The sequence below is a fragment of the Oryx dammah genome, unplaced genomic scaffold (genome assembly GCF_014754425.2).
Source record: "Oryx dammah isolate SB20612 unplaced genomic scaffold, SCBI_Odam_1.1 HiC_scaffold_10, whole genome shotgun sequence".
Lineage (NCBI taxonomy): Eukaryota > Metazoa > Chordata > Mammalia > Artiodactyla > Bovidae > Oryx > Oryx dammah.
Window position 1 is genome coordinate 75,547,659 of NW_024070194.1, and position 25,098 is coordinate 75,572,756.

General features: G+C 40.6%; 1 protein-coding gene across 3 annotated transcripts in view; it reads left to right on the top strand.

Moving 5' to 3' along the window:
• The first annotated feature begins 3,735 nt into the window (after window positions 1-3,735).
• Window positions 3,736-25,098, top strand: part of TASP1 (taspase 1) — a 267,226-nt gene continuing 245,863 nt past the window's right edge. For 2 of the 3 annotated variants that reach the window (XR_005722453.1, XM_040248289.1), the window contains exons 1-4: window positions 3,736-3,793; window positions 16,965-17,183; window positions 21,576-21,643; window positions 23,491-23,559. Coding sequence is in view for 1 of the 3 variants with exons in the window: in XM_040248289.1 (XP_040104223.1) it covers window positions 17,039-17,183; window positions 21,576-21,643; window positions 23,491-23,559 (282 nt within the window). In the remaining 2 variants the exon portion in view is untranslated. The remainder of the gene's footprint in view (window positions 3,794-16,964; window positions 17,184-21,575; window positions 21,644-23,490; window positions 23,560-25,098) is intronic. The other variant, XM_040248290.1, reaches the window with a different exon arrangement.

The window sequence follows — 25,098 nt, forward strand, 5'->3', positions numbered from 1 at the left end:
AGACTCTTGAGAGTCCCTTGGACTGCAAGGATATACAACCAGTCCATTCTGAAGGAGATCAATCCTAGGTGTTCTTTGGAAGGAATGATGCTAAAGCTGAAACTCCAGTACTTTGGCCACCTCATGCGAAGAGTTGACTCATTGGAAAAGACTCTGATGCTGGGAGGGATTGGGGGCAGGTGGAGAAGGGGGATGACAGAGGATGAGATGGCTGGATGGCATCACTGACTTGATGGCCATGAGTCTGAGTGAACTCCGGGAGATGGTGATGGACAGGGAGGCCTGGCATGCTGCGATTCATGGGGTCGCAAAGAGTTGGACACGACTGAGCGACTGAACTGACTGACTATAGAGCACTAATTTTCTAAATTTTAATAACAGTTACTCCAAGAGCAAAGTGGACATTTTTGGTTTATTTCGTACCATGTGTCATTTATTTGAGAAACAAGTTTGAGTCTTCACATATTTTCAGGTAACAAGCTGAAAGTAATTTTTTCCCCCAAGTATCATTTATGGATCTTACTATTACTTACTTATTACTTTCCTAAGTAATTCATGTAGCTTAATTTACTCCACAGAATAACTCAATGAGAGATTTTATTATTATCCTCATTTTACATCTGTGGAAACAGTCACAGAAAGTTAAAGTAAATTGTTCAAGGTGACTCAGTTGGTAAGGGGTAGGGTTGAGATACCAACCCAGAGTCTCTTGATTCTAGAATCCTTGTTCTTAAGCACTGCACTACCACTGTCTATTCTGCATTAAACACTCTTTTTCTTCTTATTTAAACCATTTAATATAGGGCCCTACATTTCCTTTTAAGTCCAAAATTCTGTTTTTATAGATAACTTTCACAATAGACCTTTTAAATACTATTTCATCTTTGTTTGTAGAGAAGAATATTAGCAGAAAAATATGTTGGAGAATACAAAAGTTAATAAAATGGATTTGGAATTACTGGAAGTTGAGAAGTCTTTCCTGTACATTTAAGACATACTTTCATCTAGGAATCCCAGGGGAATCAGTTCTGCTGTCTCACTCCCATACTAGCCCCAAACTGCCTTCCTGACTTCCGTTCTTGATTGTTGGCATTACATGTCTTGATGGCTCCTCTCTCCAGAGATACTCCTTCCATCACCCTCCCCATTCCACCTCTGCAGTTAGGCTAAAGAGAAAGTCCCTCTGGTTCAGTCAGTCAGTTCAGTTGCTCAGTCGCGTCCGACTCTTTGCGACCCCATGAATCGCAGCACACCAGGCCTCTCTGTCCATCACCAACTGCCGGAGTTCACTCAGACTCACGTCCATCGTGAGTCAGTGATGCCATCCAGCCATGTCATCCTCTGTTGTCCTCTTCTCCTCCTGCCTGCAATCCCTCCCAGCCTCAGAGTCTTTTCCAATGAGTCAACTCTTCACATGAGGTGCCAAAGTACTGGAGCTTCAGCTTTAGCATCATTCCTTCCAAAGAAATCCCAGGGCTGATCTCCTTTAGGATGGACTGGTTGTATATCCTTGCAGTCCAAGGGACTCTCAAGAGTCTTCTCCAACACCACACTTCAAAAGCATCAATTCTTGGGTGCTCAGCCTTCTTCACAGTCCAACTCTCACATCCATACATGACTACTGGAAAAACCATAGCCTTGACTAGACGGGCCTTTGTTGGCAAAGTAATGTCTCTGCTTTTGAATATGCTATCTAGGTTGGTCATAATTTTCCTTCCAAGGAGTAAGCGTCTTTTAATTTCATGGCTGCAATCACCATCTGCAGTGATTTTAGAGCCCCCCAAAATAGTCTGACACTGTTTCCACTGTTTCCCATCCATTTCCCATGAAGTAATGGGACCAGATGCCATGATCTTCGTTTTCTGAATGTTGAGCTTTAAGCCAACTTTTTCACTCTCCTCTTTCACTTTCATCAAGAGGCTTTTTAGTTCCTCTTCACTTTCTGCCATAAGGGTGGTGTCATCTGCATATCTGAGGTGATTGATATTTCTCCTGGCTATCTTGATTCCAGCTTGTGCTTCTTCCTGCCCAGTGTTTCTCATGATGTACTCTGCATATGGGTTAAATAAGTAGGGTGACAATATACAGCCTTGACGCACTCCTTTTCCTATTTGGAACCAGTCTGTTGTTCCATGTCTGGTTCTAACTGTTGCTTCCTGACCTGCATACAGGTTTCTCAAGAGGCAGGTCAGGTGGTCTGGTATTCCCATCTCTTTCAGAATTTTCCACAGTTTATTGTGATCCACATAGTCAAAGGCTTTGTCATAGTCAATAAAGCAGAAATAGATGTTTTTCTGGAACTGTCTTGCTTTTTCCATGATCCATTGGATGTTGGCAATTTGATCTCTGGTTCCTCTGCCTTTTCTAAAACCAGCTTCAACATCAGGGAGTTCATGGTTCACGTATTGCTGAAGCCTGGCTTGGAGAATTTTGAGCATTACTTTACTAGCGTGTGAGATGAGTGCAACTGTGCGGTAGTTTGAGCATTCCTTGGCATTGCCTTCTGTTTCAGTGGTTCTCAAATTTTAGGTGTATCTGAATCACTTGGATGGCTTGTTAAAACAGACATTTCGGTCCCAAACTATTGCCAAAATCTTGCCTCTCTGTGCATCAATGCCAAACAGAAATATAGAAACAGTTATCGAGGGGAAGGAAAGAGTGGTTTTATTACATCATCAGGCAAAGTGGAAACACAGTAGGTCTCATGAACTGTGTCCACCTCACTGGTGAGCAGGGAGAGGTCATAAAGTCAGGAAAGAGTATGTGATAAGAATCAAAAGATTAGAGTCTTCTTTCCTTCTTCTGCTGTTTCAAAAGGGTGGCGTTGCTGACTAGATTAGGGTGTGTGCAGGGTCCTGGGTGGTCCTCTCCTAATCTTGAAGAACCACTCTGTTCTCTTTAACCTTGCCTCAGGTAGTTTCCTTGCTGTTTCTCCTTTGATCAGCAACTATCCTGCCCTTTGGAACTCAGAGAAGGTCGTGGAGGCGAGTCTTAGCTACAGAATGGGTGACAAAAAGACCTCCATGCCCAGGAGCCCCGCAGGGCCCTGTTATGCTAGCAGAAAACCCAAAGTTTCCGACTGAGGAAGTCTGAGGTGTGGCCCAAGAATTCATATTTTTGCTAAGATTCCAGATGATGCTGAAGCTGCTCATGTTGAGGACCACACCTTGAAAACTATTAAGTACAGAAGGGGTTTAATGGTGGTTACATGGTAGATGATTCATGTTCATAGTTACAAGGAAACATGAAAGAGATTACAGGTTACTATCAACAGATCTTGGTTTTAGACGCTAGATGGTAAAAGAAAGGCCACTCCCACTTTCATCCTCCCCAGAGCAAGGCTAGCCTCTGTCTCCCACGTGTCATTCAGTCAGAACTCTAGTCATCCCTACGGTGTAGTGGGGAGGGGAGGCCTGCAAGGACTGGATGAAATTAAGCTCGTCAGTGACACCTCAGTAAGTGGTGACTGGTTTAATTTGACATCACGTTGCTAGGATACCGACCACTCCGATCAGTAGATCACAGCCTTCTGGCTCATTAAAGGGCTGGGAGAGAGGCGAGGGCGCTTGCGAAGCTCAAAAGGCGGCTCTAGGTGGGGTCTTCCCGGCACCTCTGCGGCCAGGTGAGCCGCGCCAGAGTAGGGGGCGGGGGCAGAGCCGCCTGTGGGCGGCTGCTTCCGGACACGTGGCTGCGCTCGAGCCCAATGGGGGAGCTTGACGTCATCCCCGCTTCCTCACCCTGGCAACGGGAGGGTGGCTACTTCCGGTGCTCTGAGGGCTCTGGGCTGATGCGGGTGAGTGTCCCTCCTTCTCACGCTGTCCGCGCCGCTGCGGTCGCCGTGCGCTCGCTCTGCCCTGGCGCCGCGCGCTCTCCAGGACGTGCTCTCTGGGCCGGGGGCGGGCGGCGCGCAGGATGCTCCTCGCCGAGGGCGGTGCCGGAGGAACGGGACCCGAGGCGTCCCTCTTCCCGGAGCCCTGGTCGCGCGTGGGGCCCGTCCCGGCGCCCGCTCCCAGCGGCTGCGGCCCCGGCGGCCTCCTCCCCTCTGCGGGGAAGGGGCCGTCTGTGTTTGGGGAGGGGGTCCTGGCAGTCCCTCACGCTCAGTGCGGTCTCGGGCTGCGGTTTCTCCGAGTTCCAGGTTCCCGGAGAGCAGGGAGTGTGTGCCCCGGTCCTGTGTGGCCGGTCGGGGCGGAGCAGCCCCGTAGTGTGTTAGAGCCCTGGTTAGAGACCCGCGGGAAGTTAGCGTTTACTGCTCAGCTGGAGAAGGGAGAGTAAAGGACCGAGAGGATGGAGCAGGAGTAACCTGAGAGGAGGGTGGGGAACAGGAATTGGAGGTGCCTTGGAAATAGAGGGCATCGTGTTTCCGGGAGGAGGGCGTTCAGCTTCATTCGCCTCTGGAGGGGAGGGGAGGGGAATGCAAAGTGTTTTTGGGGACCGTGTGACTGGGATCACTGTACACGAAACTAAGGAATTTTTATACACTTGGGAGTTTAATAATTTGCTTTTGTGTTTGAATAAAGCTCCCCCCGCCCCCCGCGCTTATAAAAAAGCAGTGCATGCTTATTAACGAATATCTGGAAAACGCAGAAATATTTAAGAAGAGATCATCTGTGATTCCACCAGCCCAGCATTTTGATCTTTCTACTTTAAAAAAAATTGCAGATTCTTAACCTACATAGGATTATGAAAGTGAAAGTGGCTCAGTCCTGTCCAACTCTTTGCAACCCCATGGACTCTCCAGTCCATGTAATTCTCCAGGCCAGAATACTGGAGTGGGTAGCCTTTCCCTTCTCCAGGGGATCTTCCCAACCCAGGATGAACCCAGGTCTCCCGCATTGCAGGTGGATTCTTTACCAGCTGAGCCACAAGGGAAGCCCACCTAGGATTATAGTGTGTATAAAATATGATTTTAACTAAGAAGCATATGTTTTGTACATTGCATCTGTTGCATGAATTTTTTGAGATATTCATAAAATTCCACCCTTTTAAATTTAAATTTCAGTGACTTTTAGTATACTCACAAAGTTGTGCACCCATCATCAGTATCTAATTCCATGACGTTTTCATCACCTCCAAAAAACTACCCATTACAGTTGTTCCTCATTAGATCTCCTTTCCCCTTGTTCCCCCATCTTTTGGCAACCAGTAGTCTACTTTGTGTCTATGGATTTTCCTGTTCTGGACATTTCATGTAAATGGAATCATACAGTATGGGGCTTTTTGTTGTCTTGCCTTCTTTCACCCAGCATAGTGTTTTCAAGGTACATCCACTTGTATTACGTTTCAGGACTTAGCCTTCTTTTTATGGTCGAATAATATTCCATTATATAAATATGCCACATTTTGTTTATCCATCATCAGTTGATGAACATTTGGATTGTTACCACTTCTTGATTGTTATGAATAATTCTGCCATAAACATCCATGTACAAGTTTTTGTGTGAACGTGTGTCTTTAGTTTTCTTAGCTATGTACCTAGGAATGAAATTGCTGGGTCATGTGGGAACTGTTTATCTTTTTGAGAACTGCCAAGTGTCTTCCAGAGTGGCCTGCACAAGCGGGATATAAGGGTTCTGATTTCTGCTTATCCTTGCTGGCATTTATTCTGTCTTTTTGATTATAGCCTTCCATTGGTGTGAAATGGCATCTTGTAGTTTTGATTTGCATATCCTTGATGTCTGATAATGTCGAGTGTCTTTTCTTTGTGTTTATTGGCCCTTTGTATGTCTGGAGAAATGTCCATTCAATTCCTTTGCCCATTAAAAAAATTTTTTTTTAAATAAAATTTTAAGGTGTATGAGTTCTTTATATAGTTTGGACACAAATCCCCTTTCAGATTTGCAATATTTCTTCCATTCCATCCCTCCACCCCCCACCCCCCACCATTTTGTGGAGTATCTTCACTCCTTGAATGGTGTTCCTTGAAGTGCAAAAGTTAAAAATTTTGATGAAGTCCCATTTATATGTGGGTTTTGTTGTTGTTTGTGCTTTTGGTGTTATGTGTAAAATCATTACCAAATCCAAGTTTATGAAGGTTTACTTTTTCTTTTTTCCATAAGTTTTATTTAGTTTTAGCTCTTACATTTAGGTCTTGATCTATGTAGAGTTAACTTTTGTATATGGTGTGAGGTAGGAGTCCAACTTTATTCTTGTGCATGTGACTCTCCAGTTTTCACAGCACCATTTGTTGAAAAGACTGTCTTTTCCCCATTGAATGACCTTTGGCACCTTAAAAAAAAAAAAAAAAGTTGACCAAAAATACATAGATTCTCTAAGTTAGGTATTTAAGTCACTCCAAGATTTTTGTTTTTCTAAATTATCCTATGTTAAGCACAGCTTAAAAGGCATAAAGCTTTTACTATATTTAAAATTATTTTGGTAGAAAGCGTCCTCAGAAGTGGAATTACCGGGTCAAAGATGAAATAAGTATGTTTTGGAGCTTATTTAATGAGGCATTAAAGCTTCAGTCTCATGATGAGAGCAACAAGCTTCATCAGCTGCTGTAGCTTAAGGGCTGGATTTCTCTAAAAGCCTTTGCTGTAATGGATGGATTCCATGACTTCCTCCTTCAACTGCTTCTAAAAGGCTCAGTAAACCTAGAATGAAAACCTTCAACACCAGAGGCAAACAGGACATGTGGTAGTCTTCTAAATGGCTTAAAAAAAAAAAAAAAGAAAGAAAGAAATAGTGTCATCACATGCCGTAGGAATATGAAACAATGTTTGAGAGAAATGGAGTCAAGATTTAGACCTTAAATCAGTGCCATGAAAGTCCCTGAAGCAAAAACAGTGTTTTATTCTGAATTTCTCTTCTGGTCTTGATAATCAGGTTAATTTACATTCATCTTGGTCACAGAGACAGCGAACTTAAATCTTCTGTTTTTAGTAAATCAGTTCAGTTCAGTCTCTTAAGTCGTGTCTGACTCTTTGCTACCCCAGGAATCGTAGCACGCCAGGCCTGCCTGTCCATCACCAACTCCCAGAGTTCACCCAAACTCATGTCCATCAAGTCAGCAATGCCATCCAGCCATCTCATCCTCTGTCGTCCCCTTCTCCTCCTGCCCTCAATCCCTCCCAGCATCAGGGTCATTTCCAATGAGTCAACTCTTCGCATGAGGTGGCCAAAGTACTGGAGTTGCAGCTGCAGCATTAGTCATTCCAGTGAACACCCAGGACTGATCTCCTTTAGGAAGGACTGGTTGGATCTCCTTGCAGTCCAAAGGACTCTCAAGAGTCTTCTCCAACACCACAGTTCAAAAGCATCAATTCTTCAGCGCTCAGCTTTCTTCACAGTCCAACTCTCACATCCATACATGACTACTGGAAAAACCATAGCCTTGACTAGACAGACCTTTGTTGGCAAAGTAATGTCTCTGCTTTTGAATATGCTATCTAGGTTGGTCATAACTTTCCTTCCAAGGAGTAAGCATCTTTTAATTTCGTGGCTAGAATCACCATCTGCAGTGATTTTGGAACCGCCCCCCTCCCCCCCCCAAAAAAAAGTCTGACACTGTTTCCACTGTTTCCTCATCTATTTCCCATGACGTGATGGGACCAGATGTCATGATCTTCATTTTCTGAATGTTGAGCTTTAAGCCAACTTTTTCACTCTCCTCTTTCACTTTCATCAAGAGGCTCTTTAGTTCCTCTTCACTTTCTGCCATAAGGGTGGTGTCATCTGCATATCTGAGGTTCTTGATATTTCTCCTGGTAGTCTTGACTCCAGCTTGTTCTTCCTCCAGCCCAGCGTTTCTCATGAGATACTCTGCATATAAGTTAAATAAGCCGGGTGACAATATACAGCCTTGATGTACTCTTTTTCCTATTTGGAACCAGTCTGTTGTTCCATGTCCAGTTCTAACTCTTGCTTCCTGATCTGCATATTGGTTTCTCAAGAGGCAGGTTAGGTGGTCTGGTATTCCCATCTCTTCCAGAATTTTCCACAGTTTATTGTGATCCACACAGTCAAAGGCTTTGGCATAGTCAATAAAGCAGAAATAGATGTTCTTCTGGAACTCTCTTGCTTTTTCCATGATCCATTGGATGTTGGCAATTTGATCTCTGGTTCCTCTACCTTTTTAAAACCAGCTTGAACATCTGGAAGTTTATGGTTCACGTATTGCTGAAGCCTGGCTTGGAGAATTTTAAGCATTACTTTACTAGCATGTAAGATGAGTGCAGTACAGTTAAGTTCAGTTCAGTTGCTCAGTCGTGTCCGACTCTTCGCGATCCCATGAATTGCAGCACACCAGGCCTCCCTGTCCATCACCAACTCCTGGAGTTCACTCAGACTCATGTTCATCGAGTTGGTGATGCCATCCAGCTATCTCATCCTCTGTCATCCCCTTCTCTTCCTGCCCCCAATCCCTCCCAGTATCACAGTCTTTTCCAGTGAGTCAACTCTTTGCATGAGGTGGCCAAAGTATTGGGGTTTCAGCTTTAGCGTCAGTCCTTCCAAAGAACACCCAGGACTGATCTCCTTTAGAATGGACTTGTTGGATCTCCTTGCAGTCCAAGGGACTCTCAAGAGTCTTCTCCAATACCACAGTTCAAAAGCATCAATTCTTTGGTGCTCAGCTTTCTTCACAGTCCAACTCTCACATCCATACATGACCACTGGAAAAACCATAGCCTTGACTTGACGGACTTTTGTTGGCAAAGTAATGTCTCTGCTTTTGAATATGCTATCTAGGTTGGTGAGATGAGTGCAATTGTGCAGTAGTTTGAGCATTCTTTGGCATTGCCTTTCTTTGGATTGGAGTGAAAACTGATCTTTTCCAATCCTGTGGCCACTGCTGAGTTTTCCAAATTTGCTGGCATATTGAGTGCAGAACTTTCACAACATCATCTTTCAAGATTTGAAATAGCTCAACTAGAATTCCATCACCTCCACTAGCTTTGTTTGTAGTGATGCTTTCTAAGGCCCACTTGACTTCACATTCCAGTATGTCTTGCTCTAGGTGAGTGATCACACCATCATGATTATCTGGGTCATGAAGATCTTTTTTGTACGGTTCTTCTGTGTATTCTTGCCACCTCTTCTTAATATTTTCTGCTTCGGTTAGGTCCATACCATTTCTGTCCTTTATTGAGCCCATCTTTGCATGAAATGTTCCCTTGGTGTCTCTAATTTTCTTGACGAGATCTCTAGTCTTTCACAGTCTGTTTTCCTCTATTGCTTTGCATTGACCACTGAGGAAGGTTTTCTTATCTCTCCTTGCTGTTCTTTGAAACTCTGCATTCAGATGCTTATATCTTTCCTTTCCTCCTTTGCTTTTCACTTCTCTTCTTTTCACGGCTATTTGTAAGGCCTCCCCAGACAGCTGTTTTGCTTTTTTGCATTTCTCTTCCATGGGAATGGTTTTGATCTCTGTCTCCTATACAGTGTCATGAACCAGCAACCATAGTTCATCAGGCACTCTCTCTATCAGATCTAGTCCCTTAAATCTATTTCTCACTTCCACTTTATAATCTTAAGGGATTTGGTTTAGTTCATATCTGAATGGTCTAGTGGTTTTCCCTACCTTCTTCGATTTAAGTCTGAATTTGGCAGTAAGGAGTTCATGATCTGAACCACAGTCAGCTCCTGGTCTTGTTTTTGCGGACTGTATAGAGCTTCTTCATCTGTGGCTGCAAAGAATATAATCAATCTGATTTCGGTGTTGACCATCTGGTGATGTCCATGTGTAGAGTCTTCTCTTGTGTTGTTGGAAGAGGATGTTTGCTATGACCAGTGCATTTTCTTGGCAAAACTCTATTAGCCTTTGCCCTTCTTCATTCTGTACTCCAAGGCCAAATTTGCCTGTTACTCCAAGTGTTTCTTGACTTCCAACTTTTTCATTCCAGTCCCCTGTAATGAAAAGGACATCTTTTTGGGGTGTTAGTTGTAAAAGGTCTTGTAGGTCTTCAGCTTCTTCAGCATTACTGGAACTCAGTTAAAAGAAAAAAATCAAATACAGAAGGTTATTAGATAGAGAAAAATCAAAGTTCCCTTTCATCCTTGCCCCTTCCTCTTCTCTAGTCTCCCAGTACTCTTTAAGAGGAATTTGTGGGACTATTGTTTGTGTCTGTGTAGGCTAGTTCATATATAAGTATCTCTGGAGAGGGTATATAGAACATTATACATTTTAAGGCTCTTGATACTTTCTGACACATTCCATTTCAAAATGGTTACATCAGTTTATGATGGCAGTACAGTGCTAGTTTTTTTTTCCTTTTTCGTAGTTCTTTGAATATTCTTTCTTTAATATTGGCTATCCAGTTTATATTTCCTCTTTTATGTGTTGCCTGCTCATGTCTTTTGGCATGCTATTTGTCTTGATTGGCATTGTCCTTTATGAGATTTACTTTGGCAGCCTTTTTTAGATGATTGTTTTACGACAGCATGGATTTGGGGAGAAAAGTTAATATGCTTTCTGTAACACTTAAGCTAAGAGGTATGTGAGCTGAGCAAAGGTCAAGGCAGTAGGAAAAAGGAAGTTAAAAGCTCGAGAAGAAATCTATAGGATTTGGAAACTGGGCAGAGTCCAAGATGACAATAAGGTGAGTTAGGAAGGATTGGGCTATTAAAAGTAAGGTGTAATATAGACAGAATTAGATTTCTAGGGCAAAGTGAATTTGTTTTGGGTAGGCGAAGAGTTTTGAGGATCCAGGTTAGCTCTCCAGGAGACTTATGGCTAGAGCTTAAGAGGCAGAATTAGGAATCATCTGGTTTACTGAGGGGATCATTTTGAAAGCTTGATACTGAATGAAATTGCTGAAGGAGGCATTTGAGACTTAAGCCTTTGGACATTCTGTTTGAAAGTCAGGCAAGAGAACAAAGCTGGGAGGGGTCAGAGGGGCCTTGAAGAGCTAGGATAGTCGATTGGCATGCTTGCCAAGGAGAACAGGACATCTAGAGAATCAAAGGTTGCAAGCTGAAGACTATGTTCAAAAACACCATTAGGTTTGGTAACTTGGAGAAGATACATCTTAACAGGTAAAGATACAGTTTGTTGGGAAGAAAAAAATACACCCTCCCCCTGCAACAGTTTTGTTAAGATAAAATTCATTTATCATATTATTACCCATGTAAAGTGTACAATTCATTGGTAGTTACTCAGACTAAATACCATGCAACCATGACCACAGCCAATTTTAGAACATTTTTATTGCCCCTCTCCCAAAGAAATCCTGCCCCCATTAGCTCTCACTCCTCAGTTCCCCTCTGTCCTTCCAGCCCAAGGCAACCACTAGTCTACTTTCTATCTTTTTAGATATGCCTACTCTGGACATTTCATATAAATGGAAACATATGTGGCCTTTTGTGTCTTACTTCTTTCATTGTGAAACGTATGTGGCCGGTTGTGTCTGACTTCTTTCATTGTTTTCATGGTTCATTCATGCCATAGTGTGTATCAACCCTCCATTCCTTTTTATGGCTCTATAATGCTCCATTGTCTAAATATACCACATTTTGTTTAACCAAGGTCTGCTCATGGACATTTGAGTTGTTCCCACTTTTTGACCGTTATGAATAGTTCTTTTTTTTTTTTTTAATTTTACTTTACAATACTGTGTTGGTTTTGCCATATATCAACATGAATCTGCCATGGGTGTACACGTGTTCTCAATCCTGAACCCCCTTCCCCCCTCCCTCCCCACACCATCTCTCTGGGTCATCCCAGTGCACCAGCCCCAAGCATCCTGTATCCTGCATCAAACCTAGACTGGTGATTCATTTCACATATGATAATATACATATTTCAATGCCATTTTCCCAAATCATCCCATCCTCTCCCTCTCCCACGGAGTCCATATACAGCTGTGTCTCTTTTGTTGTCTCGCATACAGGGTTATTGTTACCATCTTTCTAAATTCCATATATTTGTGTTAGTATACTGTATTTATCTTTGACAAAGGAGGCAAGAATATACAATGGATTAAAGACAATCTCTTTAACAAGTGGTGCTGGGAAAACTGGTCAACCACTTGTAAAAGAATGAAACTAGAACACTTTCTAACACCATACACAAAAATAAACTCAAAATGGATTAAAGATCTAAACGTAAAACGAGAAACTATAAAACTCCTAGAGGAGAACATAGGCAAAACACTCTCTGACATAAAGCACAGCAGGATCCTCTGTGACCCACCTCCCAGAATACTGGGAATAAAAGCGAAAATAAACAAATGGGATCTAATTAAAATTAAAAGCTTCTGCACAATAAAGGAAACTGTAAGCCAGGTGAATAGTTCTGCCATAAGCATCCATGTACAAGTTTTTATGTGGATGTATTCTCAGTTCTAATGAATATATACCTAGGAGTGGAATTGCTGGGTCATATGGTAACTTTGGGCTTCCCAGGTGGTGCTGGTGGTAAGGAACTTGCCTTCCAGTGCAGGAGACATAAGAGATAGAGGTTCAGTCCTTGGGTCGGGAAGATCCCCTGGAGGAGGTCATGGAAGCCCACTCCAGTATTCTTGCCTGGAGAATCCCCTGGACAGAGGATCCTGGTGGGCTACAGTCCATGGGGTCACAAGGAGTCAGACACGACTGAAGTGACTTCACACACACACACACACACACACACAGTAACTCTATGTTGACCTTTTCAAGCTACTGTTGCAGACGATGGACACATTGCCAGTGTTTTTTATTTTTTATTTATTTTTTTGTTTAATATAAATTTATTTATTTTAGTTGGAGACTAATTACTTTACAATATTGTAGTGGTTTTGCCATACATCAACATGAATCTGCCACGGGTATACACGTGTTCCCCATCCTGAACCCCCCTCCCACCTCCCTCCCCATCCCATCCCTCTGGGTCATCCCAGTGCACCAGCCCTGAGCATCCTGTATCATGCATCGAACCTGGGCTGGTGATTCGTTTCACATTTGATGCCAGTGTTTTTTAGATAAAATAAAATGAACTTTAGTACCATCACCGATAGGAAGTTGCAAAATGTCCATTTTCAAACTTATCATTCAGGAACACAGGCATTATAAAAATGATGTATAAAATTGTTTTCTGTTGTGTAAAGCTATAACATGCTTATGTATCTTTGATTGGAAACTTTTTGTGTTGACTGTTATCTCAAAGACTTAGCTGAAGAGTTAAACATTTTCCTTATGGATCAATGTATTGATGTGAATATGATTCATCCATTTCAAGTAATTGTAATAATGACTACAAATGTGATAAAAATATCACAGGGATATCTGATGTCAGTCTACATGATTTATTTTTTACTCCTTAGTTTCAACTGTAGAGATCAAATAATTTTATTTTTTTTTAATTTAGGATTATCTGTGGTTTGTGTGGCCCTAGAAGTTCAAGATCCAGAAAAACAAAACCAAAAGAGACCTCTCAGCAGTATTGTTGACTGGCCGCGTTTTTGTCTGTTCCTTCTCTGGGTGGGTTGAGTGTTGAGAACCTTCAGAATATGACATTTCTCCTCTTACTGAAGTGGGATCTCATCGGCTTGCCCTATTTTGAGACCTGAACTTGGCTAGTTATCTTGTGTTCTCATAAAGAAATAAATGAATAAAAACGTTTTTTGTTTTTAAGTAATACATTCAGATTGTTCAAAATCAAAGGATGCACAATGGTGACTAGTGGAATTTCCATTTCACCTTTGTCCACCAGTCACCCGAATCTTTTGGTAGCTACTGTTGTGCTAATTTTTGATATATTCTTCCAGATTGCACTTTGCATATATATTTAGTTGTATTATTTTTTCTTGTCTCCCTCAAAATATGGTACTGCATACGTTTCTGTACCATGCCCTTTTTACTTACCAAAATATCTTCAACATTGGTTGTTTCATGTTTGTGTATCAAGAAAGTTCTCATTTTTTCCAAGAGCTGCTTTTATTTTTAACTACTTTTTTTATCAAGACTTACTATTGGTCTATAGCTTTACCATTACAGACCACCCTTTGTAATTTTGGTTGATTTTGCCAAATTGACCTTGTTGCAAAGTATTAATCTGTGCTGCTCCTCGGAACATGTGAGAATGACTCTCTAACTTGGCCAGTCCCGCTGATATGTGAGTGTAGTTTTATTTTACCTTTTTCTTTTGAGTGAGGTTTAGCATCTTTTGATCTGTTTAAGTTGTTATATGGTTCTTCTGTAAACTGGGATTTGCTCACTTGCCCCCTTCCGCCTTTAGTGTCTTTTTTGGGACATTTGTTGGAGTTCTATTATGAATGTCAGTCTTTTAATGGGTTCTGAGTTAAACAAAAACTGATGTTGGAGTAGAAATTGCTTCATTTCTAATTGAATTAAAAATATTCCAGTAACCATTGGAAGTTGGAGGCCAGAGTTGTACATTGGCTAGCCTGTCTCCTTGAGTTCCTTTCTCAGTGCTGCAGAACTTTGGGGCCAGCAGTTTTGGAGGAGTTTAGAGAGATGACATGGTTTGCTAAATAAATAAATTTCAACTAGTCTCTGAGAGACGGTAGATTGCTCAAGAAACAGCAATGTATTCATCTTCCACATTTAATTTTTTTCAGACAAGCTTGAGAAGCAAGCAAATCTCTCACATACATTAAAAATGCCTATTACATCAAACCTTATTTGTTATAATATGTAGATGTTCTAATTTGTTATTCATGAAAAAAAATGCATCTGATGACAGTGAGTCAGAGAAAGTTTTATAACTCATACTGCTTGGATGTGTTTTCATTTGAACTGAAGCTTTGAATTTTCCAAAGCCTGAGTTTTCACACAGCTGTTTGTGGGTCTAGTGGGCCCAAGCTCATTTCATGACTTGGTCAGACATCATGGCCTATATAGACTGGAAGATAAACTGCTAATCATTTAAACTGACTTTGTCAGCTGACACAGAAATAAATAGTAACCTATCTCAGAGAAATAACCAAAGTCAAATAAAGGTAATTGAGGCAGACCCTTATGAAGCAATTGGAAGAAAATCCATCCTCAGAGAGATACTTATCACTACAAAACAAAAGCGGGCATTTTAACTTACTGTTATTTAATAAACTTTAGTACTCTTTTATAATCAAAATTTATGATATATGTAAACATTTTAATACAACAGCAAATTATATATATATGATTTTAAATTATTTGTCCTTTAAAATAAGTGATACATAATAATAATTAAATGGGTTCTTTTAAACCAGGAATTAAAGGAAGTTAAAATACGATGTTGGGCTTCTCAGGTGGCATTATTGGTATGGAACCTGCCTGCCAATACAGGAGACATAAGAGATGTGGGTTCAGTCCCTGGGTTGGGAAGATCCCCTGGAGGAGGGCATGGCAACCCACTCCAGGATTCTTGCCTGGAGAATCCCATGGACAGAGGAGCCTGGCGGGCTGCAGTCCATGAGCTTGCAAGGAGTCACACATGAGTGAAGTGACTTACCATGCATGCACACAGAGTACCATACTGCAGTGCTTCCAGACCATCTCTGGTGTGAAGAACCAAGTTAAAATTTTTTCAATCCATTGTTGACCATTACTTTCATAAAATGCAAAAACAAAACAGAATACCACAAAAACCTCAAAAGAAAACTATGAAAGAAAGATAAAAGTAAAAGCTCATATTTTTATCTGATGTAGCACATAAAATTATTTAAAAAATATAATTATACCACTGGAAAATATAAGTTTTAGAGTGAATTAATGTGCCTTTTGTACTTCGAGTCTTTTCCTTGTGAATCTCCAATTTTTATAGATGGTTTTAATTCTGTTTTATTAAATACATTATAAAAATATGTAATTATAAACAAAACTTGGGGAAATAGAAAAGAATTACAAAAACTGTCATTGTTTATTCAAAACGTGGTTGTAAGACAGTTTGTATATGAATAAAAAATAATCTCTTCCAGACTGATAATCAGCCTGTAGACCACACTTTGCGTGACACTATTCTTTTGAACTAGTTGGCTGTCACTCTTTAAAGCCTTGTGTCCCTCCCCATTTCTCAATTTAGAATAAGGTACATATTTTTACCTTATAGTGTGAATCTAGGTGTTTAAGTAGTTTCAATCATGTGACTTTGGGATTTTTTTTTTCTTCAAATCTCTGTTGATTTTTTAAATGATCCATTTTTCCCCAGTCTGAAGTGTGCTTTACCATCATCATTGTTATTAAGTCAAGATTGCTAGAAGCTTGTGAGCTTGTGAGAAAAATTAGAAGCTTTGTGGTATATGTTGCTTGTAATTTCTTTTATTGTTTATCTTTTGAGAACCTCAGAAATAATGCCTTTATGAAAATGAATAAGTATTTGCACAAGTATTATTTTAATTTTGTGTTTTAGTCTTATAAATTTGATAGCATTTGTTTTACATTGAGCTCTGAGGCATTAAACTGTTTTTCATAAAAAGTTCTCCATAGGCAGAAGTAAATCTGTATGTTGGTTCATTTTTTAAGCAAGCACCATTCTTGAGCTCTTATATGTTCTTACCACACACAAAAGATTGTACTTATGTGAGGTGATCGATGTGTTAACTAACCTTGTGGCAATCATTTTGCAGTATATATGTGTATCAAATCCTCAGGTTGTACTTCTTGAACTTATCCACTGGTGTATGTCAATTATATCTCAATAAAGCTAGAGGAAAAAATAAGCAGCAATCTAGGCTTTAAATCAAGGCTTAGTGATGTTGCCAGCACTGCCTATGGTTCTAGAATGTCCCAGAGGTTATTAGCGTTTGGTTTGGAGGGAGTAGAAAGTGATATTTAAGATGAGGTTTTCTTCAATGTAGATAAAATGTAAGATAAAATATCTTTTGGACTCAACATGAAGTCTTTTTACAACAGTTCTTTGTTTATACGACTTCAAGGACTGTCAGTATATAAAGGGATTTAAATTCTAACCTTTTTATATTCTTTGTATTACCCAGTTAAATAACTTTAAAATTAGGGGTTTTTCTTGAAAGTTATCTGAGCACAAATTTGTATACGTGTGTGTTAGTGGAAAGAAATGCATGCCATCTTTGCCTGTTTTCCTTTAGGGTAATTCCTCTTCTGCAATTACTTTTGGATGGAAGTATGCACTTTTCCCAATAGAAGATGGTAATCTTGGAGAATGACCATGGAGAAGGGGATGAGTTCTGGAGAAGGGCTGCCTTCCAGATCATCTCAAGTTTCGGCTGTTAAAACAACAGCGAAAGAGTTGGAAACGAAGCAGTCCCATAAAGAGAAGCGAGGGGGCTTTGTGTTGGTGCATGCAGGTAAGCTCTGAGTAGCTGAGTTGGCAGGTGAAAATAATGGTTTCCTTTCCTTTGCCTTGAAGTACACCAGGAACTGAGTTTCCTATCTGGGGGAGGGACGCAGCAGGAGGAGCTGGGACCACGGCTGGCTTGCATAGAGTGCAGGCCTCCCCTGAGCTCCCCACGTGGAGGATCTTACAGTGGCGGCACTTCCTTTGTGCCCTTTATTCACCTCCTCTAGTACTTTTACTCCACGTGTGTGTGCCTGTTAAGTCGCTTCAAGTCATGTCTGACTCTTCGCTGTTCTATGGACTTGTAGCCTGCCAGGCTCCTCTGTCCTTGGGGATTCTCCAGGCAAGCATAACTGGAGTGGGTTGCCATGCCATCAGCCAGGGAATCTTCGTGACCCACGGATCAAACCTGTATCTTTTCGTTTACCTGCATTGGCAAATAGATTCTGTTACCACTAGTGCCACTTGGGAAGCTCTTTACTCCATATGGTAGATATATTTAGATGTTGTTAAAACCAGGCAAAGTAATTGTTTAAACTCTGGTTTGTGTTTTTAAAAATAAAGTTGTTGAAAAAATTTTACTCACCCCATATTTGACTTTGTCCATCGTAGAGTGTAATTTATGCAATCTTAAAGGTAGGTTTTGCCTTCTTAATATTATAAATGAGGAACCTTAAATGCAGAGTGGTTAAGTGGCTTCAGGCACACAGCTAATCGGTAGCACCAGGCTGAGAAACCATTAAGTGGGCCCACAAGTCCCATTCTAGTGCTTTTGGCACTCCGTCAGCCTCTGATTTCTGCTTCAGAGGATCTTGAAGACAGATACAGTGAAGTTCAACCCCTGAGTCCCCATCATTGATACAGCGAGGGTTTCCAAGCAGTGCAGCTCTGCCCTGGTCTTTTTTCCTCTCCCTTTTTCTTTGATGTGGGGTGAGTGGCATTGTTTCTTTTTGTCAGACTGGCATTCTGCCTGATCATTAACCTTTGGCTATAGCTAAACTGAACAGACAAGTTGGGAAGTCTTACAGAATTGAATCCAGGAAAATCAAACAGTGAACAAACAAAAGGTTCAATTTTCTTTTCTTTCAAATGACTTTTCAAAGAAATGAGGTAAATTTATAGAAACAACTGAAATTCCCAAGCCAGTGTTCCTTCTACTGCACCATGCTGGTGGTGCAGTAGGACCCAGTGAGTTATTTTATTCATAACGAGTATGTGAAAAATGTGCAAGAAAGCCCTGAGATATGTAAGCAGTAACAACATGGAACATTTGATGACTTGGAAAGGGTTGCCTTCTGTGGCAGTCATTGCAGACTCCGTCCTGTCTCAGACACATACCTGATGGCAGTGACTCTTATAGCTGGTGCTGGGACCAGCTGTAATAGGAGGAAGTCTGGGTTATGGCAGGAAATTGTGTGGATTAAGGATGACTTTCCCCTTCTAACTTCTTAGAAGGTCAAATAGAATGATTAATTATGCAGCATTATATACCTTCCACATTTAAGGGACAAAATTTCAATTCCAGTGTAGAGATTTTAAAACTTTTGCTTTTTTTTTTTTTTCATATTAAAGGAGACTTGCCCAAATTTTAGTCATTTGAATAGTAGTAGATTCTTGCTTTTTCCCTAGATCTGTATACTACCTATACTTTTCATGTTTGTGCTCATCGCTCAGTTTTGTCTCTTTGTGACCCTATGAACTGTAGCCCACCAGGCTCCTCTGTCCATGGAATTTTCCAAGCAAGAATACCAGAGTGGGTTGCCATTTCCTCCTCCAGCGGATCTTCCCAACCCAGGGACTGAACCCACGTCTCTTGCGTCTCTTGCATTGGCAGGCAGATTCTTTACCACTGAGCCATCAGGGAAGTTCATTAGTGCTGCTATCCACACACTAAAGTTATCTATTTGGCTGCAGTATCCCATGTGGGAAATACTGCTGCAAGGTTGGGGTCTGAGATCTAAGATGGCGTTTATTAGAGAACCATGAAGAGACACATCGTAAACATTGGCACAGGTTCTGTGAAGTTTGAGTTCTTTTGAGAAATGGGACTAGAGTTTGCATGTATTATGGATTCTTGTTGTTTGGACTTCTTTTCTACTCCCTCGAGTCCATTAACTATAGCTTCTTGGGCCCATTCTTTGTCTGCATTGAGGAAAGATGGGTTAAGTTTGTGTTGTGAGGCCTGAAGATTAGAGATGTAGTTCTTTAACCTTGCCTGTGTTGGACCTCTCTGGGGCCCAGAAAGGGACTGGGAGTGGGGTCTGAGGGGGAGGTTCAGAGCAAGTTAAGGAACTTTGATGAAAGGCCTTTTCTTGGTTTCTTTCTAGTTTATTCTCAGATCCCTAACTAAGCAAGTATTAATCCTTTTAGGGAAATAAATTTCAGAGCCTTTCTCTTGAAGTTGCTGAGTGATTAGGATAGGCAGTGGTGAATATACCATTCCTGATGTTTCAGACACTCCAAGCTACATTCCAGGGGTGAAAAAAAGGAGAAGTTAGAGTAGGAGGGGTGATATTGGTGGTTGTTGTGGATAGGATGTAACACCTGTCCATTTCAAGTTTTAAATGAAACTACCTAGTTTTCTGAAGTTACTCTTAAGAATTCTGACAAGGACTTTCCAAAGTTCAACAGGAAGGAAATTAAAGGCACTCTGCCCTTGACACTGCCTAGGTTATCAGTTCAGTTCAGTTCATTCGCTCAGTCATGTCCGACTCTTTGCAACCCCATGAATCGCAGCACGCCAGGCCTCCATGTCCATCACCATCTCCGGGAGTTCATTCAGACTCATGTCTATCGAGTTGGTGATTCCATCCAGCCATCTCATCCTCTGTCGTCCCCTTCTTCTCCTGCCCCCAATGCCTCCCAGCATCAGAGTCTTTTCCAGTGAGTCAACTCTTCGCATGAGGTGGCCAAAGTACTGGAGTTTCAGCTTTAGCATCATTCCTTCCAAAGAACACCTAGGACTGATCTCCTTTAGAATGGACTTGTTGGATCTCCTTGCAGTCCAAAGGACTCTCAAGAGTCTTCTCCAACACCACAATTCAAATGCATCAATTCTTTGGCACTCAGCTTTCTTTACAGTCCAACTCTCACATCCATACATGACCACTGGAAAAACCATAGCCTTGACTAGATGGGCCTTGGTTGACAAAGTAACGTCTCTGCTTTTGAATATGCTATCTAGGTTGGTCATAACTTTTTTTCCAAGGAGTAAGCATCTTTTAATTTCATGGCTGCAATCACCATCTGCCGTGATTTTGGAGCCCCCCAAAATAAAGTCTGACACTGTTTCCACTGTTTCCTCATCTATTTCCCATGAAGTGATGGGACCAGATGCCATGATCTTCATTTTTCTGAATGTTGAGCTTTAAGCCAACTTTTTCACTCTCTTCTTTTACTTTCATCAAGAGGCTTTTTAGTTCCTCTTCACTTTCTGCCATAAGGGTGGTGTCATCTGCATATCTGAGGTGATTGATATTTCTCCCGGCAATCTTGATTCCAGTTTGTGCTTCTTCCAGTCCAACGCTTCTCATGATGTACTCTGCATATAAGTTAAATAAGCAGGGTGACAATATACAGCCTTGATGTACTCCTTTTCCTATTTGGAACCAGTCTGTTGTTCCATGTCCAGTTCTAACTCTTGCTTCCTGATCTGCATATTGGTTTCTCAAGAGGCTGGTCAGGTGGTCTGCTATTCCCATCTCTTTTAGAGTTTTCCACAGTTTATTGTGATCTACACAGTCAAAGGCTTTGGCATAGTCAATAAAGCAGAAATAGATGTTTTTTTGGAACTCTCTTGCTTTTTCCATGATCCAGTGGATGTTGGCAATTTGATCTCTGGTTCCTCTGCCTTTTCTAAAACCAGCTTGAACATCTGGAGTTCATGGTTCATGTATTGCTGAAGCCTGGCTTGGAGAGTTTTGAGCATTACTTTACTAGCGTGTGAGATGAGTGCAATTGTGTGGTAGTTTGATCATTCTTTGGCATTGCCTTTCTTTAGGATTGGAATGAAAACGAACCTTTTCCAGTCCTGTGGCCACTGCTGACTTTTCCAAATTTGTAGGCATAGGTTATCAACTCCCTCTAAAAAACACTCTTGACTTTGGTGAAGTTTTCAAAAGGAGGAGAGGTCACCTTGCTGAAGCCTCTTTGGGAACATAAGCTATTTCTGATGCCTCTGGTAGGAAAATAGCTTTTCAAAAAGGAGATAAGGCATGGTATTGAAAACACTTATGGTGCAGAAAGATTTTTAATATTAGATTATTAAGAGTCCATACACTTAGGACAGTAGTTTTTTTGTCACTCAGGAAGCATCAGTTTGTATGAACTATTTATATAATGTTAGCCAGGTCTCTGATATCTTAATGATAGTTAACCATTGATTTTTTTTTCCCCACTATAGGTGCAGGTTATCATTCTGAATCCAAAGCCAAGGAATATAAGCATGTATGCAAAAGAGCTTGTCAGAAGGTATGGAGAGAATGTATTCTGTCTGATTGAAACATTTTAATTTTGACCATAAAGCAGCTTTACCTTGAAATTCAAAATTTTAAGGTTTGATTTATAAGATAGACTTTGGCTTGGACCACAAAATAATTTTGCTTATATTTGTGGAGTCTTTTGTTTTGTTTTGTGTTTTTTATTCTCCAAATCATGTTTAGATCTTTTCTTTCCTTTCCCAGATCAAAGTCCGTATTTTTGGAATTGTGGGCACATAATCATATACCTTTTAATCTTTGCAGCAGTGTTGAGCTCTATAGGAGGAGTAGGGCAAACAGCTCAAAGGCAGCCAATGTGGCTTTCTATGAAGGGAGGAAAAAAATAATAAAAAAATTGAAATGAGTGTTTTTCTTAGGGAGATTATCTTTTTCTTCTGTTTCTCATCACGTAGTTTGTATCATAGCAAATTCATTGTCATTCTGAAGTTTAACTTTGGCTGTGTACTCAGTTGTGCTGTTTTTTCATCTTTGGGTTTTGAGGTTTTGCTAAATTGTTGAATGCTAAATGTGGAGGCAGAAATGGACTCGGAAGAAATATTGTTTGTTTTTATTTTGATCCTGACTATATACTCTTGTGGGCAAACCTTCCATTACCTTTTATGCAAATAGAATGTTAATTGGACATTGCGTATCAAGTAAATAAGGGTCTTTCTCACTCTTTTCATTTATATTTATTACCATTTAAAGAAGATTATGTTTAGTTAGAGATCCAAGGTTTTTCTTATGAATGAAATCTCGTAAATGGATGAGAATATTTTGTTACAGTGATTGCATTGTCTTTTAAAAAAATTATAATAAAGGTAAATATTCTTTAAGCTATTTTATATTTTTAATCTTATTTTTCAAAGTGTGAAATCTTTTTGTTATCTGAAAAGAAATGGATTACCTTTATAGGAATATAGTTCTGTATATAATACATTTAGAGTGTGTAACCAGACTCCTCAATGTATACAATAAATGAACTTCTCAAAAGTTTCCTGAGGAATACAGTTCTTAGTTTTTGATCTTTGTGGACTAAGTTGGAGCTTCAATAATTCATTTAAAAATCAGTTTTTCTTCTCTTTCTTTCCTGTCTTATTTATACCTAAGAAGCAAGGTGATTTTGTGACCTTTACTCTCTATAGATTATATTACAAAATAATATTATATGTTTAATCTGTTGTCAAAAGTATGCTTCCATCTAAGAATTCTGAAATGCCTCTGTGACTGAGTCACTGTTTTTTATAGCTGGAGTAGAGAGAGTAACAGGGGCTTCCCTGGCGGCTCAGACAGTTAAGAATCTGTCTGCAACAAGGGAGTCGTGGTTTCGATCCCTGGGTCAGGAAGTTCCCCTGGAGAAGGGAATGGCTACCCACTCCAGTATTCTTGCCTGCAGAATTCCATGGACAGAGGAGCCTGGTGGGCCTCAGTCGATGGGGTTGCAAACGGCTGGCCACAACTGAGCGCTTAACACACACAGGGAGAGTAGTAACGGTGGAATAAGAAATTATTAGCTTAGTCTATATAAAATATGAATTCAGATTTCAAAGTGGAATTCGTATAATTTCTTAGGCTATGTGAATTGCCCTGTGATGAATGAAGCCCTTTCACTTACTAAATTCCTTGCACTTTGTGTTTAGGTATATCATAAGTTATCCTGAATAGTTGCTTACTTTAAATCTAAGTAGTTTATTTCTTAAAGTATGGAATGGAACTGTAGTGATCAATTTTTGTTAACTCTAAATGTCTCTTACACTTCTTTAAGCCTTTGAAAAGTTTCTGGGTGTGTTTGAGAAGCTGTGGTTTTACAGTGAATAACCTTGCCCCTTGGTTTCATAGGCAATTGAAAAGCTACAGGCTGGTGCTCTTGCAACAGATGCAGTGACTGCAGCCCTGGTGGAGCTTGAGGTATTTCTTTTCTCTATTTGTTTCATTTAAAGTAGTTGTGAGTTTCTGTTTGTTATTCTTAAATGACATGAAACTGTTGTTTAGTCAGCCATCAATGACACGACTAGTGTTTCCCAACAGTATTAACAATGAAGAATGAAGAAGCAGTCGGTGATCTTGTTAGGTTGTCTTATTGGAGACTTCTCTGACTAATATAAAGAAGTTGGTTAAATTTCAGTTTTTCCCCCGGTTTTGCGAGATTCATGAATACAAGTTACTGGTGGCTTGATGCTTGAATTTCCTTAATATTTTCAGAAGAAAAATTCCTGAAGTTCACATCTTCTCAAAGTAATATATATTCTGTTGTTTAGAAAACAAAAAATTCCAACTGTCTAGAAGTATCCCAAGTTTTAGGAGGAGTTTCCTCACAAATGTATCAGCGGGATATATGTATATATACGGAAGCTGTGCTCCGTTAGGCGTGTCTTGTCCAGTGTGATTGTTAGCTTGGTCTCCAGTTAACTGTGGGCATTGAGGAAGTCAGTGAAGAGGTTCTCAAGTTTGCTGTAATCCTTGCTACTTCAGTATGAGGGTCTCTCAATTCTCTTAATCTAGACCCTGAGGATAAGTTTGTCCAGGAGATACTGAGGACTTCAGAAGCCTGACTTATTTTTCTCAAATTTTTAGAAGGTAGATTAGTGTAAGTCAGTTTAGAGGGCAGTGAGTGAATAGTTTTTTGCTTGAAAAGATTGCTAGGGGAATCAAATAAGATGTAGAGATAAAACACAGAGTTTGAGGGAGGAGGTGATAGAGAAGACTGTCTCCAGTTGACTGGATTAGGTTCTTACTAGCAGGGCGCCTATGCTGACATGCCAGGCCTTGCTTTTTACCTGTAAAGATTGCCCAGAGTTTACCAAAAGTGCTAGCCTTGTTTCCCTGATTCATTGCAGAGTTGAGCTTTGGATCATGCTCCGTGGATTGTACACTCTCTTGCCAACACTTTGAGCTTGGTCCGAGGGTATGAGGTCAAGGAAGGGGAATATAGGTGGTGGGCCTGTGGTTTGGTGCCGGAGGCATCTGACCCGGGGCATGGGGCCCTTTCTGTGGAGACTGATTGGTCCTACACTAGCTCCGTACCACTTGGTAGCCACAAAGCGCTGGCTACCTCCCAGCCTCTCCTTGGCTCAGTTTACACATTCATGATATGAGGATGATAATTTCTACTTTACAGACTTGTGAAGGTTAACTGGCTTAATGTATGATAATCACTTAGAACGGTATGAGGCATGTGGTAAGCTACTCATAACTGTTATCAATAATGACTGTTGTGAGGATATATGTGAAGTGAATATTTGTGGAAAGTTAATTATATGTTGTGGATAAAAGGGGAAAAGTGATGCCAGGAAGAAGGTTGATGTGGTTACCACCAAATCTTACCTTTACTCAAAACACATACACAAAGAAAGCCTCATTTAACTTAATTCAATTATTAATTGCAAATGACTTCTTTGTGTAGAAGACAATGTCCTGAGGTTACAGGTACATGGAGCCAGTGTGGGT